At 43.0% G+C, this 16,981-nt stretch overlaps 1 protein-coding gene across 12 annotated transcripts in view; it reads right to left on the bottom strand.

Moving 5' to 3' along the window:
- Positions 1–972: 972 nt before the first annotated feature.
- The window catches only part of LOC115175712 (receptor-type tyrosine-protein phosphatase U), a 326,202-nt gene continuing 310,193 nt past the window's right edge, over positions 973–16,981 (bottom strand). For 6 of the 12 annotated variants that reach the window (XM_029735166.1, XM_029735170.1, XM_029735167.1 and 3 more), the window contains 6 exons: positions 13,876–14,025; positions 12,366–12,701; positions 10,173–10,298; positions 6,455–6,612; positions 3,126–3,261; positions 973–2,921 (listed from right to left, as the gene is read on the bottom strand). In XM_029735166.1, the coding sequence (XP_029591026.1) occupies positions 2,841–2,921; positions 3,126–3,261; positions 6,455–6,612; positions 10,173–10,298; positions 12,366–12,701; positions 13,876–14,025 (987 nt within the window). In that variant the 3' untranslated portion in view covers positions 973–2,840. The remainder of the gene's footprint in view (positions 2,922–3,125; positions 3,262–6,454; positions 6,613–10,172; positions 10,299–12,365; positions 12,702–13,875; positions 14,026–16,981) is intronic. The other 6 variants (XM_029735169.1, XM_029735172.1, XM_029735174.1 and 3 more) reach the window with 1 other exon arrangement.

Raw genomic sequence — 16,981 nt, 5'->3', positions numbered from 1 at the left:
GGGTGAAAGGTTAAAAGGTCAAGGCTTATGAACGTTATGAAAATAAATCAAAAGAATGCAGCCAATGTTCTTGTTGGACATCTCTATGATGAATGAGTTGGTGAGGTGGGCTATCTGTCTCTCTGGGGTGGGATGGTGTGTAGACTGGATCAATAGATTCATCAGGCTTCTTCAATTAGGGCTCTGTAGCAGAACCAGCCAGTCAGTCTGGTCATATGATAACAGCAGACCATTAACGCTGCACTTCATTAAATGATAAGGAAAAATGTAACTACAGGTCAACAGAAAATACTGGGGTTCTTGTTTAACAAGCACATTGTAATAGTGTGTGTGTGTGTTTGGGAATGGGAATGGGGGGGTTATTGTAGTGGTCTGGGTGTAGCTGGTGCAGAGGAGTCAGGCGCAGGACAGCAGAGATGAATAACACAAGTAACTTTACTCAAATATTCCAATAACATGTCGTAATACTGAGCCCCCAAATACGGACCGAACATACATAAAACAATCACGCACAAAAACCATGGGCAAAACAGAGGGTTAAATAATGAACAAGTAATTGGGGAATTGAAACCAGGTGTGTAAAACAAAGACAAAACAAATGGAAAATGAAAAGTGGATCGGCGATGGCTAGAAGGCCGGTGACGTCGACCGCCGAACGCCGCCCGAACAAGGAGAGGGACCGACTTTGGCGGAAGTCGTAACAGTTATATGTGTGTGTGTGTGTGTGTGTGTGTGTGTGTGTGTGTGTGTGTGTGTGTGTGTGTGTGTGTGTGCGTGTGCGTGTGCGTGTGCGTGTGCGTGTGTGTGTGTGTGCGTGTGTGTGTGTGTCAAATGTCATCACATTCACTCTCATAAATACTTATAAGATGCTTCCTGCGTGAAAGGGTGTGACTAAGGGTGTGACTAAAATCACGTGTCGCAAAAAGTGACGCAAAATAAAAACATTACCTAGAAAATGCATGAATCATGTGATATTAGCAACATCGTAAGACTTTATTTATTTTCATTTATACACTCTTTAGAAAATAAAACACATTGAATGAATAAATACAAATTTAAAAAGCAACTCGTTTTGGCAAACTGATCACCTTTGTTCCCACAACTAGAGACACATCATGTTTTTTTTTACATTGGTCTCTCTGAATATAGGGGTTCTCGTGTAGGGTTGCAAAATTGGGTAACTTCCCCAAACGTTCCAGGCTTTCCTAAAATCCCAGTTGTAAGATACCCAGTTAGAGGTTTCCCAGTTAGAGGATTCCCTCTTTGCTTTTCGGTTCGTTATTCAGCCAATGCACCACCTGGGAATTTCAGGAAAACCTGGGAATTTGGGGAAAGCTATGGGAATTTTGCAACCCCAGTCTCTGGTAGCAGTGGGGACGGTCCCCTGAAACAGACTGGGTCACAAACTGCAATGGAAACACTAACAACTGACTGGCATGCAGGTTCTCAAGTGGTCCTCATTTATAGCAGACATAACTCATTACAAATATAAAGCTATATGTCACCAGAAATTACATATAAGTAATATGTCAAATTGGGTGACATACAGTACTGTATAACTCCAATGTCATTTATAGACATATCTCATTACAAATATGGAGTAATATGCCACCAGAAGTAACATAAATGTAATATGTCACCAGACGTGACATAAAAGTAATATGTCAAACTGGGTGGCATATAACTACAATGGTTAAAAGTCACTATTTTGACATATTCTAATGAGACCATGTTGTTCATAAACACAAAGATAATGGATTGGCACAGAGTTAATACGACAAACATCGATAAACATCTGGAAAACAATCTATTTACACAAACAATAAATAATAAACAAGATAGGTCCTTTCTGTACAGTATGACCATAGGATAGACGCACCCAACATAAATTCAGTGCCATTCTCTTTGTAAACATATTCTCTGCCATTCCAGTCTCACCAGAGAAAACACCAGCGCACAGTAACAACATCGGATGTTCACCAACAGTAGATCATTGCATAATTTACAAGATCATTGCACATATTACAAAACAAATACACAAGATCACCCAATAGTTGACATATTATTTTTGCTGCAGTTGTATGTGATGTCATTGTCTTGTTGTTAAACTTCAGCTTCTACTTTGTATTTTTTGTTGTTGTAATTGTTGTTGTCATTGACATAGTAAAATAAGGCAGGAAGTTGCAGAGACCTTTGAGTATACCACCAGTGGTCAAGTGACCAGAAAAACATCCAATGAGAAGAGAATGATCCTGCCCATTTCCTTGTCCTCTTCCTTGGGTTTGGCAGATAGTATGTGGCACAGAACAAATAGTAACTTACAGAGGGATACAAATGCAAGGGAAAGGACAATAGTACAGTATATAACAGGTAGGAGCATGTCCCATCATCTCTCTCTGACTCCCTCTCTTTCGCTGTCATTGTTTTCTTTTGCCCAGGTCAGTTATGGCAGCAGATACATTGAATCACCCAGACCTGGGAGAGGAGAAGAGAAGGAAGCGGAGCAGAGCAGAAACCAGGCTAGACCAAGGCTGTAGACCCAAGGGGAGACCCAAGACGGAGTGGTGTGGACCAGGCCGGAACTGGGCCAAGACAGCAGACTGAGGCCCAGGCCTCTATCCCTACACTCCTTCTGGGGTTGAGCAGGTCTGAAAATACAGTGCTAGATGTAGAAGTGTAGAGAGAGAAGCAGAGCAGTGTGGACCCAGACTCAGGCCCAGGCTGTAAACTCAGGCTAGGACCAGGCTGGGAGGCCCAGATGATGTGGACCCAGGCTGAGATCCAGGCTAGGCCCAGGACTCCACCATCTCCCCTGAGCCTGAGCTGATCTGGGATCAGTGTTATCTCACTTCTATCTCACTCAGGCAGTCCAAGGCGTCCAGGTACTCCAAGGCCAGGTCATAGCAGAACCGGTACTGCTCCTGAAAACAACACAGATGTCAACATTTCTCTACTTTGCTATAGATGAAAGCTTGAATTCAAACAATCAGCGATCTGTATTTGAGTGTGTAAATACTGTAAACCACTGCAAGTTTGACTGAATTGAGTCTTAAGACATGCATATTAGGTCCCCCTACCAAATGAGTTTCTAAAAAAGGTCTTCCTGGTTAAATCAAATTACTTACCATGGTCTCCACCATGTTGGGTTTGGAGTTGCGTAGCGTCTTGGCAGCGTAGAAGACATCCACCACGCTGTGATGACGGATCATCTCTAGCAGCATGGTACAAGCGCAGAACGTACCGCTCCTACCGCCACCGTTTCTGTTACACACACAGGGAGAAACACAGACACGTGGGTCAGTGCTTACGAATCATTATGTATACATTTTGTGACCACTGAGAGAGTAGCCTGTGTTGCAAAATGTGTCAGAATAAGTCAGGTTGCGAAACCAGGGTATATGGTGCAGAACCCAGTACAGACAGACACACGGACACATGCCCCAAACACAGACATTGACACAAACAGAGAGACAGTCAGACACAGACATCAATATGAGTCACGTCTCTAGCATGCAGGGAAGATACGGAGGCTGAAGCCGTAAAGTGAAATGTCACAGCTCAGTCTGAGACTCAGATCAAGGAGGCTATCAGAAAAACAGCAACGCGGAGAACTTTGAAGACTAGCATCTGAGGAATGTTTCTCATTAAATCCAGAAACAAGGAAGTAAATCTAATACAGGGCTGCGTCTCAAATTGCACCCTATTCCCTATGGTAGTCCACTACTTTTGACCAGGGCCCATAAGGCTGGCCAAAAATAGTGAACTATATAGGGCGTAGGGTGCCATTTGGGACGCAAAGTTAGCATGTCAACCCCAGAGACCAATCCAGGCTGGATAGAGATATGTAGTGTTGCTGAAGTGTAGAAGAGGCTGGGGAACTAGAGCCTAGAGCGGATCCCTTTTATAGTAATTATGAAAAGTGTTCTGGTAAATAGGAGGGGTGTAGTAGTGAACACTTGGGGGTTGACGTTTTATCCTGCCACATTTATCACTACACACAGACAGGCTCAGTGCATTAAAGAGTAGAAAGTAATCGTTCAAAAACATGTGATTTTGATAGTTGTTAAACTACCAAGTCGGATCGGAACCAACATGATAACACAATCTACTGAAGCAAGGTGTGACCTCAGATTACAGTTTTTCTCAATCGCATACAAGCAATTTTTGGACCTGTGTGGAATCGTATTTAGCAGAACAGCAATGATAAAATATATTTACAGGACTTCTGATCATTTACTTGCCTTTGTACATGACTTGCATGTCTTAGACCACCTTTCGCAAAACTTTAAATACAAATGTCATTAGGAAATACAAAACTTTAAATACAAATGTCATCAGGGAATACAAAACTTCAAATACAAACGTCATCAGGGAATACAAAACTTTGAATACAAATGTCATCATGGAATACAGAATTCACTGTTAAGTGTTCTGTTCATAGAAAAGAACATTGTTTTCATCAGAAGAGAAATGTGTGTGTGTGCTTCCGGCAATCAGTAAATACTACTGATCAAAATTCTAAACTACCCCATCAGTGGTGTGACACTGATGTACATGTACAATATATGGAAATATCTAGGCAATGGGGACTGTCTAATTGCTATGATTATTTACATTATTGAGGACATGCAGAGATACAGAGAATGAAGTTGGGTTACTTCTAAGTAATTAGCAGTGTCGGGGTGGTTACTCAAAAAAAGTTATATATTACCTTTTACTTCTTTCAACAATAACAAATGACTTTACTTGTTACTCCCTGAGGAAAGTAATTAGTTACACTATTCATTATATTACTTTTGCGTTACACCCCAAATCGTTGCGCGCCTTCACACAATGTAAACTGTCATCTTTATTTTGCTAAGTATCTGTCTGAAATAGGGGGATTGTACCGTGGATAAGGGCAGCCTTTCCTCTAATACATACCCAGTTACATGCTTGTTCAGCTCTCCCTGGTCCTCCTGAACGATTAAAATCAAGCCTTGGTTGTTTGAATGAGGTAAGCCTACAGTCACCTTCAGCAGCCATGGTCAGGTCTTGCGAGTCTTTCACTAAACGTTTTGTGTTGGTGTGTTGCCTTTGCAGGTGCTTCAAGAGATCAGAAGTCATGTTTCTAGCAGTGGAAAGGTGTTTTCGCCTGGGCATAGTTTACATTTTACAATTATATTCTTACCATTTTGTCCTGCCAAATCAAAGTAATGGGAGTACTTCCACGCTGAAGCAGTTAGTAGGTGTGCCTGCGTGCGTAAACGGGAATTTAGTGAGAGGACGAAAAAATTTGAATCTGGGGCGGGTAGATTTTTTTATATTCCGCCAACAGAGAGGGAATAATGATCACAATTAAAAGTAACAATATATTTATTTGATCAGTAACTGGAATATTATTCTGCAAATTAGAACAGTAACTCTGTTATATTACTCGTTACAGCAAAAAGTTATTACTGTAACACGTTACTTTGTAACGCCTCACTACTCCTAAGTCATCATCTTCGACATTGTAACCTTCCATAATTAAGCTTTGCTCTGGTGTGGATTGAGGCCTATACATTCATATCAGTTGTGTTCCTCCATTGTATTCACCTTTCTTTATTTCTATTGTGGATTGCGTTTCTGTGGCCAACGGAAAGTGTACAAAACAATGTTCAAACCAGCCTTTGTATTGAATACATGGAATTGGATTGTGATGATACTGATGAATGGATCCTGCATACAATGTGCTTATTTTAATTAAAATATATATCAGGAATCATTTTTTAATTTGATGTGTAGGAAATTGTTTGGTGAAATATGAATAAAAGGATAGTAATTGCCCATAATTCTGCACCTTTGGATAGTTGTACTTCCATTTTTGATCATCATGATTTAGTGACTGCAAAGAAAATGTATTGATATGCTGGGAGTTTTCTGTTTTGTCTGCTTGGACTCTTTTAGTATGGTTACATTCATCTTTTTGCATCCAGCCATGTTCTTTTGATGAATCTATTTTGACAGTATAATTGAGTTTTTCTGTATTTATGTTTTGAGAAGGCATTTACTATTTTGCAAAAGGCCACCGAGTTCTGTGTCTTATGAACTCTGTTTTCAAAATCGACAACTTTGTTCCCAAAAATGCTTGTACGCGATTGACAAAAACTGTAACATGTCCCAAAAGATGACTGCCACCTGCTTTCTGAACAGTATGCTCACAACAGGAGTCAACAAGAGCCAATGACGCCTTTAATGTGCTATAAAAAATGGTTTGTATAGCGTCAGTATGGCCCGAGAATTAATCCAACTAACGCACAGCAGTAAACTTCTTAAACGAAAATCCTCAACGTTTGCGTAGATCACGCTCGCTGAAATCAATCGCAGTGCACAGGTCATTTGAATCGTTTCAGTGTATCCTATCTGCAAACAAAACTTCCCTACGGAATGATATAGATTTTATGAGTAAAATGGTGGACAGTGGTGAACTCACAGACAGTGGACGATGGTACGTCCCTCTCCACACTCCCTCTGCCAGTTGTGGACCTGGGCCAGGAGGCTGAGGAAAGCCTTCTTAGAGTCTGGGACGTCACGGTATGGAGACCAGCGCAGGAACTGGAAATGACGAACCACCAGCTGACCTTCCTGGAGCTAGATGGACGGGGGCCAAAGAGAGAAAGGGAGGACAACGATAATGTTGTGTTAGATCCCAAATAACACACTTGTCAAGCCCTTGATAGGAACACACACAACACATCACAGCACACTATCCACACCTTTCAGACATGTATAGCATCCTAGACTGGACACCTCTAACCCAGAAGGACACCATCTCCCTTGGGGCCAAGGCTCATATCACTCCAGTCTCTGTTATAGTAGTGTAGTGGTCTAGTGTTTATAATAATAATTTGGTGGGTGCTTATATTTGTCCCAGGGAAGAACGACTGCCAACACTCAATGAAGCCACAGAATTTAAAATTTCAAACCAGAATTTTCGACCATGGTACTGCAGGCATTGTTTGCAGAAAACAGGATCCCCCATTATAGTGAATGGGAAAATGGCAAGCTTTGTGTAAATAAAAACATGTTTTGAATACAATCATGGTACCAATCATTGCTTCTAATACACCAGATGTATTTCCTTGAACCAATTATTTTAAAATAGCACACAGAAGAAGGTACAAGGATAATTTAGTTGCTAATGGCAGCCTGCAATACCCCGGTTGGCTTTCAACTTGAGATACTCAATGACAGGGTGTAGCACTGAGTTTGCCTGCAACATTCCTTCATGGAGTAGCTCAAACTGCTCATGTTATGTCTCCATGGGGCGCATCTTAACTGACTTAATTTGGCTTCAATGCACTATTGAATCTACACATAGGAATACAAGGTGTCACGTTATCGATGGCTTTCTCCATACTTATATAAAGTCATTGACTTGTCCTACGTTAATACGCATTTGTGAATTGTTAATGTATTTTTTGGCATATTCCAACTAACTCAGAGGTCCTCTTGGAGTAGGATAACAGCCAGGGTCAGCCATTATCAACAGCAACCCTGGAGAAATGTGGGTTAAGTGCACATCAACAGATTATTCACCCGATCTGTTACTGGTCCAACGCTCTAACCACTAGGCGACCTGCCACCCTTAAACATGTTTTTCTACTGTGATATAGAATACCTTGCTGGGAAACTGTGCATCATCCTCCCTCCCTGTTCCTGTTCCTGTTGCTGGACAGTTCTGATTGGTAAGATCAGATTGGTAAGGCAGTGGGGATTGTTTGACAGCTGCCTCCCCGTCCTCCCTCGTCCGTGGGGGAGACTGGGGGTGACACTGAGGGGGACAGGGCTCTGACAGAGGTGACAGCGGAATGACATGAGGGTGAGGCAGGGGGAGGCTCTAAGGAGAGGCAAGGAGAGGGACTAGGGACGCTAATACCTGAAAGGGGGTGAGGAGGGAAAGGTAGGGAAACAGAGGCAGGGAGGCTAGCTGACAGGGGGTGAGGAGGGGGAGGAAGGGAGACAGAGGCAGGGAGGCTAGCTGACAGGGGGTGAGGAGGGGGAGGAAGGGAGACAGAGGCAGGGAGGCTAGCTGACAGGGGGTGAGGAGGGGGAGGAAGGGAGACAGAGGCAGGGAGGCTAGCTGACAGGGGGTGGGGAGGGGGAGGTAGGGAGACAGAGGCAGGGAGGATAGCTGACAGGGGTGGAGGGGGGGAGGTAGGGAAACAGAGGCAGGGAGGCTAGCTGACAGGGGGTGAGGAGGGGGAGGTAGGGAAACAGAGGCAGGGAGGATAGCTGACAGGGGTGAGGAGGGGGAGGTAAGGAAACAGAGGCAGGGAGGATAGCTGACAGGGGGTGAGAAGGGGGAGGTAGGGAAACAGAGGCAGGGAGGATAGCTGACAGGGGGTGAGAAGGGGGAGGTAGGGAAACAGAGGCAGGGAGGATAGCTGACAGGGGATGAGGACGGGGAGGTAGGGAAACAGAGGCAGGGAGGCTAGCTGCCAGGGGTGATTAGGGGGAGGTAGGGAAACAGAGGCAGGGAGGCTAGCTGACAGGGGTGAGGAGGGGGAGGTAGGGAAACAGAGACAGGGAGGATAGCTGACAGGGGGTGAGAAGGGGGAGGTAGGGAAACAAAGACAGGGAGGCTAGCTGACAGGGGGTGAGAAGGGGGAGGTAGGGAAACAGAGGCAGGGAGGATAGCTGACAGGGGTGAGGAGGGGGAGGTAGGGAAACAGAGGCAGGGAGGATAGCTGACAGGGGTGAGGAGAGGGAGGTAGGGAAACAGAGGCAGGGAGGCTTGCTGACAGGGGGTGAGGAGGGGGAGGTAGGGAAACAGAGGCAGGGAGACTAGCTGACAAGAGGGGTTGTTTTTCTAGAGGCTGCTAGACGAGCACCTGGTGTTGAAAGATGGATGTTACTGTAGGTCAAAGGGAGGTGTTGGGAAGTGCCTGTCTGATCAACGCTGTGAGACTAAGCTACCGTAAATTCCGGACTATAAGCCGCAACTTTTTCCCCAGGCTTTGAACCTCGCGGCTAATATATGGATTTCTCCCGCTTTCAATTTTTTTTTCTCCAAAAAAACACATTCTGTGACGTGCTCAGTTTTTTGCCGGCATGAAGCTTTCATTAGACCAATGAAATTGCCGAACGGGTTAAGGTCAAACAACTTTTTCGTTTACTGTTTAGATTAAATCGAGCGCTCTCAAACTTCCCATCATTCTGATTACGGTAATCATTTTGTCACCCTCATCATGGCAAAGACACGGAGAAATGCATATGATGCAGCTTTCAAGTTGAAGGCGATTGATCTGTCTGTTGGAAAAGGAAATAGAGCTGCTGCACGGGAGCTTGGTCTTAATGAGTCGATGATAAGACGTTGGAAACAGCAGCGTGAGGAATTGACTCAGTGCAAAAAGACAACTAAAGCTTACTGCTAATTTTTTATTTTTTGTTACAAGCCGTGTTTCGTTAAAGCCTATTTATTTTTGTTACAAGCCGTGTTTCGTTAAAGCCTATTTATTTTTGTTACAAGCCGTGTTTCGTCAAAGCCTGTGTAAAGTTAATTTGTTTCAATGTACCGGTAGGCACTTGCGGCTTATAGACATGTGCGGCTTATTTATGTTCAAAATAATATATATTTTTAAATTCAGTGGGTGCGGCTTATATTCAGGTGCGCTTAATAGTCTGGAAATTACGGTAGTCACAATCACGAAGACAACACGTCGTCAACGGCTAGGAGAGAGGCACACAGCTACAGTAATACAGCACACACAGACATAGAAACACACACACGCATACACACGCACACACGCACACATTCCAAAAGAAAAGACCACAACGCCACGTCTACAATGATTTCACAGGCATTGAAAAGGCTGATAATTTGATAATTTGATCATTACACTGTCAAAAAGACATTTTAGGTCATTGAGAGTAATTGTAAAGTGTACAGTGACTAATGCATGCCTCATCTCCCATGTTCAGTAGACAGACTATGAAAGGATAAAAGGGGCCATTAGGCTCTCTACAAAATACGCATGAAGAGACTATGGAAAAATATGTTTTAAAGAACTTCACAAAATGAAAGAGATATGACTAAACTGTCAGACTTTCTGTGTGAGTCAGCAGGTTGATTTTCAACTGTAGTCCCTTAACTTATTAGAGCGCAAAAAGTGACTTTGACAGCCAGTCTATCATTGACCACGACCTACCCGCATGATGTTCTGAACCCGGAACAGACGGATGATGACGTCATCATCAGCCATCATGGACAGAAGCTCCACTGTCATTGGTCCAAACTGCTGCAGCCCAGGCTCTGGCCAGTACTGTAGACACGGCTGAGTGTGAGAGAGAGAGAGAGAGAGAGAGAGAGAGAGAGAGAGAGAGAGAGAGAGAGAGAGAGAGAGAGACAGAGAGAGAGAGAGAGAGACAGAGAGAGAGAGAGAGAGAGAGAGAGAGAGAGAGAGAGAGAGAGAGAGAGACAGAGAGAGAGAGAGAGAGAGAGAGAGAGAGAGAGAGACAGAGAGAGAGAGAGAGACAGAGAGAGAGAGAGAGAGAGAGAGAGAGAGAATAGGAAGAGAAAGAAGGAAGATAATAGGTGATTAGCGGACTATGGAGGTGGAGGAGTGAAATCAAATCATTGTGTCACAGAGCAGGACGGCTGAAGTCAATAACAAGACACCTGAGGATCGACAAGACAGACATTTAGCCAGATCCACAATTATCCAACCCATAGCAGCACTGTTAATTGCATGAGCAGAAAACACCATCACTGAGTACAATCAATCCCATAACACTGCACGCACGCACGCACGCACACGCCCACACACACACACACACACACACACACACACACACACACACACACACACACACACAGTTTTACAGTGTTTCACATCTTTTGAATAATTCATCACTGTAAATCATTAACATTAGCCCATTATAAATGAATGCAGTGAGGTCAGTGGGGGAAAACTCGGCAGTGCCTGGTAGAGATACACATGGAGTCAATCAGGGATTGGTGCACAGAGCACACAGACCGGGCCAAGGTCTTTAGTCAATACAGGTCGCAGCTGCTTCAAAGACTCTCATCAGCCGAAGGGAGGAACGGAGGGATTGAGACACTGGGGAGTGTAGTGTTAAACTGCTGACAGTGATAGCTGTGGCAGCGAGGGGGACAGAGAAGGGAGCAGGAAGGGAAGGAGGAATAGAGGGAGGGGGGAGGGAGGGATGGATGGATGGAAACACGGGGGAGTGTAGTGTTAACATGCTAACAGTGTTAGCTGTGACAGCGAGGGGGACAGAGACGGGAGGGATAGAGGGAGGGAGGGATGGAGACACGGGGGAGTGTAGTGTTAACATGCTAACAGTGTTAGATGTGACAGGAAGGGGGAGGGAAGGGGAAGGTAGGGGGGGCGGCAGAAGGCCCAGGGGAGGAACAAGGTAGCGATAATGTCCTGTCACGTTGACAGAGAGGTGTTAACGAGGTGACGGGGGCAAAGGGAGAGATAAATATTTATACACAGAGACAGGTAGCACAAATGACTGGGGTACACTGTTAATCTACTGGTAGAGAGAGAAAGGGAAGGAGGGAGCGGTGGATGAGAAAGAAAGAAGACAGAGGAGATGGGGGGAAAGGGAGAGGGAGAGAGGGAGAGAGAGAGAGTGGGGGAAAAGATAGTAATTAAGACATGGCAGAGAAGGATAGCAGGACAGAGACGATACAGGGAGGGAGAACAAGAGAAGAGAAGAGAAGAGAAGAGAAGAGAAGAGAAGAGAAGAGAAGAGAAGAGAAGAGAAGAGAAGGAGAAAGAAAGAGAGGAGAGAAAGGGTCAAGGAAGGAGAGAGAGTTGAGGAGAAAGAGCGAGAGGGAATGACAGAAGGAGTGAGAGTAGACAAGAGAGACAGCTAGTTATAAATGAGAGTAATGGTGTAAACGTTAGCCAACCCAGCACCGTGACACAGTGACAAGTGAAAGATAAGAAGGCCACAGACAAACCCAAGCATGAGCCAACACACAGGTGACATGCTAGATGAGGGAGAGATGGGGTGAGAACAGAATGATATGGATGTGGTAATGTCCTGACAAGCAGGCAAAAATGTATCATCCTATTAATTAATCTACACAAAGGCTATAAATCAGGTTGCTATTACTTTTACATTTTAGTCATTTAGAGGACATTCTTATCTAGAGCGACATACAGTTAGTGCAATCACCTTTAGATAGCTATGACATGGGATTGGTCAGAGTACAGCTTTGACCAATCGAGTATGAGGATGAGCGATTTGACCGGTACCTGATAGCCACAGGGCTCGCTCGGTCGGTCGGTCGGTCGGTCGGTCAGTCAGTCAGTCAGTATCATCAATTCCCTCCCCCCTTCCTTCCTCCGTCCTCAGCCCCTCACCTCCCCTCTTCTCACCCAGGCAGAGTTGGACTGGTTGATCTGGTTGAGCATCACCACTGAGGTACATCCATAGTCATAGACCAGCCTCCAGAAGTCTGCCGTGGTTCCCGGTAACGGGTGTGGCGTTACCACGAAGGCGGCGGGCCGGTGAAAGCTGTCGGTGAGAGCAGCGTTGATGTAGCTGTTCCCCTCGGCAACGCCCTCGGTGGTAACCAGGAAGGCCAGGGCACGGTCGGGAGGCAGGACGTCCATGCTACGGTTCTTCTCGCGGTTCCTAGGCAACAGGGACACGCTGCACTCCTCCACATCCAGGTGAGGGGTCACAGAGTTCAACGTCTGGAGAGAGGGAGGAAGGGATGGTGAGATGAAGAGAGGGTGAGATGAAGGAGCACAGACAAAGTAGAAGAGGATGATGGAGACAGACAGAGACAGGGAGATAGTGATAAACAGAGAGAGACAGAGACAGTAACAAATGGAGAGAGAGGCAGAGCGAGAGTGAGAGACAGACAGAGACAGTAACAAACAGAGAGAGAGTGAGAGAAAGAGAGAGAGCGAGAGAGAGAGAGAGACAGACAACTGTCTAATCATCATCTGGCTAAAACTTTCAAACACATTTAGCATCAGTCAAAATCTATGAAGGGGCTTAAAAGATAAAAACACATTTAATCGCAAACCACATGCATTATAAATAAGCACATTATGAGGCTTTGGGAATTGAAATTGGAGGGGAAATTAAACTGATTATTTAACTTGCTGTGTATTGTGTTGAATAATAACTCCCTATTAAGTTTGACTGTATGAATGGTGCATTATAATTATTACTAACTTACATTGCATCAGGATTACATCTTGCAGATACAGTATGTGTTTCAATTATAATCTGAAATGAAATGTCACCCTATTCCTTATTTAGTGTACTACTTTTGACCAGGGGCAATAGGACTCTGGTCAAAACTAGTGCATTGTACAGGGAATAGTGTGCCATTTGGGATGCATTGTAAATGTCTGATTTCAGTGAGGATATTTCATTGGACTATAATAACCATCATGAATGTATTCAATAGCCCGGTCTGAAAGAGATAAGTAGCTGTAATTATGCATGGTAAAGGTCACTAATGATTTGTGTCAATAAAATGGAAAAGGAGGACGATCCATCTAGTCAGATGAACTAAAGTCATCTCATACAGAAATAGGAATTACTGTAATATACAGAAATATGCAATTTACAATCTCAGACTGCTGCAATATACCATGAATACAGCTAAGGCCATGGTACTGTACTGTGCCATGACGAGTGTTTTGGTGAGAGTTAGTGGATCTAAGTGTGCAGCATTAATACTAGTACCAGTAAGAAAATAGCATCATTATTATGTGAAATGTGTTCCACTGTTAGAATAAACATCAACTCCAACCAAAACATATCAAGACGTAATGGGAAAGAAGTCAAAATCCAGTTGTTATCTAGTCAGATCGTTTCTGTTTGCTAAACAAAACGTCCTACTAGTCTTACCTGGAACTCCTCTCGTAGCTGGGAGGTGTTGCTCTGTGAGTCAACCCTCAGCATCTCCTTATAGGTCAGAGCGAACTCAATAACTGGTATAGCTGTCTCTCCACACAGACAGGCCTCCAGAATGGCATCGTGGATGAACACATACTGCTCCTGAGAGAGGGAGGAAGGTACAGGGGAGGGAGGGGGGATGGGGGGAGGAAGGTAGAGACAAGACAGTGAGATTGAGAAACTAACAAGAAACGCCTATTATCTTGTTTTGATAATAGAACCATAATTGCGAGCGGTTTGGGGGGGGGTGTAACATTGGGCTTTAATTACTGTTGTTAATGTCGACTAATTGTTAGAAATGTCAACATTCATCACATCGCTATGCCCACACACAAACGTTGTTTTGCTAACCGTTAACAGTCTAAAAAATGGGAAAGGAGAGGGCGTTAGAACATACATCAAAAGAGCCAAAATCCCAAACGCCCAACCCATGCTATATAGCCTAAATATTAGTCTATTCAATGCAATTAGTTGGTACATTTGTTTTGACATCTTGGAGTACAAAGAATATCAGTGACCTGAATTGAAAAAGCATTAATGAGGATGCATATTTTATTTGATCATCACATCAAAAAGAGTTTTTCTTGATTGAATCTAATTATAGCCGTATTAGACTGGTAAACAGGTTTCAAAGTGAGGTTTGAAAATGGCAACATCAGTAAGATTTGAAGACAAAACAACAGTATAGAGACATTCAGCAGGCATGGAAAGGGAGTATACATCATAATCTACCTCGGCTGATCCCTGATATTTCAATTAATTCTTGATGAATTCCTAGTTGATATAACAACATTCTGTTTTTATTTTATACTTTATTTGCCCCAAAGAAAACAACTGAAAGACAATACAGATAAAAACAAATAAAAATCAAAAATAACATGGTGTGCAGGTATGGTTGGAAGCCCAAGGGCTTATATGAAAACCACACCACAAAAAAACGACATACAATACATAAGTAAAAAAAAAAGAAAGTTTGTTAGAACAGAAATAAATTGATCAGTAATCACAAAAAATAAATGTGTTTAAGTGCAGGTGTGCATGTGAGTGTGTGAGAGTTCGGCTATAGAGGAGATTACTGAGTAGTTTGGTTCATCAGACTGACCCCCAGTCTTCGCTTGAAGTTATTGATGGATGATGATGTTTTGGCAATGTGAAGATAAGAACTCCAGAGTATATTACCTCTATATCTGATAGAGAATTGACTATGTGAGCTGCGGCAGTGGGGAGGGTGAAGGTTAACGCAGTGTCTTGTGTTATATAGGTGCATTTCAGAATTAACCTGGACGAATCCATTGAAGGGTTTAACCTCTTGACGGTCGCCTAGGATAGGGGGCGCTACAGCGATTTTTGAAAAAAATTCGTGCCCATTTTAAACGGCCTCCTACTCAAACTCAGAAGCTAGGATATGCATATAATTAATACTTGTGGATAGAAAACACCCTAAAGTTTCTAAAACTGTTTGAATGGTGTCTGTGAGTATAACAGAACTCATATGGCAGTCAAAACCCCGAGACCGATCGTAACAGGATGTGGAATTCTGAATTGCGGACTCAACTTCATCACTTTGCCTATAAATCACACCGTGAGCAATGGTTCATTGAGCACTTCCTATTGCTTCCACTAGATGTCCCCAGTCTTTACAAAGTGGTTTGAGTCTCCTACTGTGAAAACTGACTGAATGAGACGCTGTGGAAAGTGGTCACATGAGGAGGGCCATCACCATTATGATGCCGGCACCCCTGGCTACCCTCCCCTTTCGAAACGTTTTGAAAGACAATGCAATCGTCCCCCTTGAATCTTATTGGAGCTCTGGTTGAAAAAGGCCCTAAAGATTTATGTTATACAACGTTTGACATGTTTGAATGAACCTAAATAAAATAAAAAAGCATTTTATTGAAAGAGGAGTCCCGCGGCCGACGGAACTTTTGGTGCAGCCTTCAGAACGCGCTAACAAGAAAAACCTATTGGAACGTAAAGGATTAACTTTTTCGAACGAAAATAAATTTGTTGTGGACCTGGGAATTCCTGGAAGTGCTTTCTGATGAAGATAATCAAAGGTAAGGGATTTTTGACAATAGTATACAAGAGTAGATTTGATATGCGATTGTTCCAAGATGGCGCTGACCTGTAACGGTAGCCTATTTTTCTGAGTATCGCATCCCCTTTTATCGCAAAGTGTGATTACCCAGTAAGGTATTTTTAAATCTGGCATTGCAGGTGCTTTCAAGAGATGCTAATCTATAAATCTTAGAATGACAATATTACATTTTAAAAATGTTTTAGAATAGTAATTTAGTAAATTGTAGCGCTGTTTCACCGGACGCATTTGAGGGAAAATAGTTAGTCAATGTTACGCGCCGATGTAAAATGCTGTTTTTATATATAAATATGAACTTTATCGAACAAAAGAATGCATGTATTGTGTAACATGATGTCCTAGGAGTGTCATCTGATGAAGATTGTCAAAGGTTAGTGCTGCCTTTAGCTGTTTTTTGGTTATTTGTGATGCATGTGGTTGGTCGGAAAATGGCTATGTGGCTACTTTTACGATATACTTCTCTAACATAATCTAATGTTTTGCTTTTGCTGTAAAGCCTTTTTGAAATCAGACAACGTGGTTCGATTCAGGAGAGGTGTATCTATAAAACGATATAACATAGTCCTATATTTGAAAAAATATATATATTAAATTTTGTTATGCTAATGGCGATAGGATTTTTCGCTGGATGGAGCCCGACCAGGGGTTAAGTAAACTTTCTGGTAGGTATGGGCATTTGTAGATAAAAGTGCATAATTGGCATACATTAATGTCGTAAATAGACAAGATATTGAGTTTCTTAAACAAATGTAGATTTTATTTTTATTTATTTTTATTTTACATGTATTTAACTAGGCAAGTCAGTTAAGAACAAATTCTTATTAACTATGGGCCTACCCAGGCCAAACTCATCGTACAATTTATTTTGTACGATGACTCATTTCTGTAGGTAGGAGGCATATGTACTGGCCCAGACAATATTACAGTAAATTATATATTAGTAAATTAAACAATAGTATA

The sequence above is a fragment of the Salmo trutta genome, chromosome 36 (assembly GCF_901001165.1).
Source record: "Salmo trutta chromosome 36, fSalTru1.1, whole genome shotgun sequence".
Taxonomy (NCBI): domain Eukaryota; kingdom Metazoa; phylum Chordata; class Actinopteri; order Salmoniformes; family Salmonidae; genus Salmo; species Salmo trutta.
The sequence above is the reverse complement of the archived record's forward strand: the minus strand, read 5'-3'. Positions and strand labels throughout refer to the sequence as shown.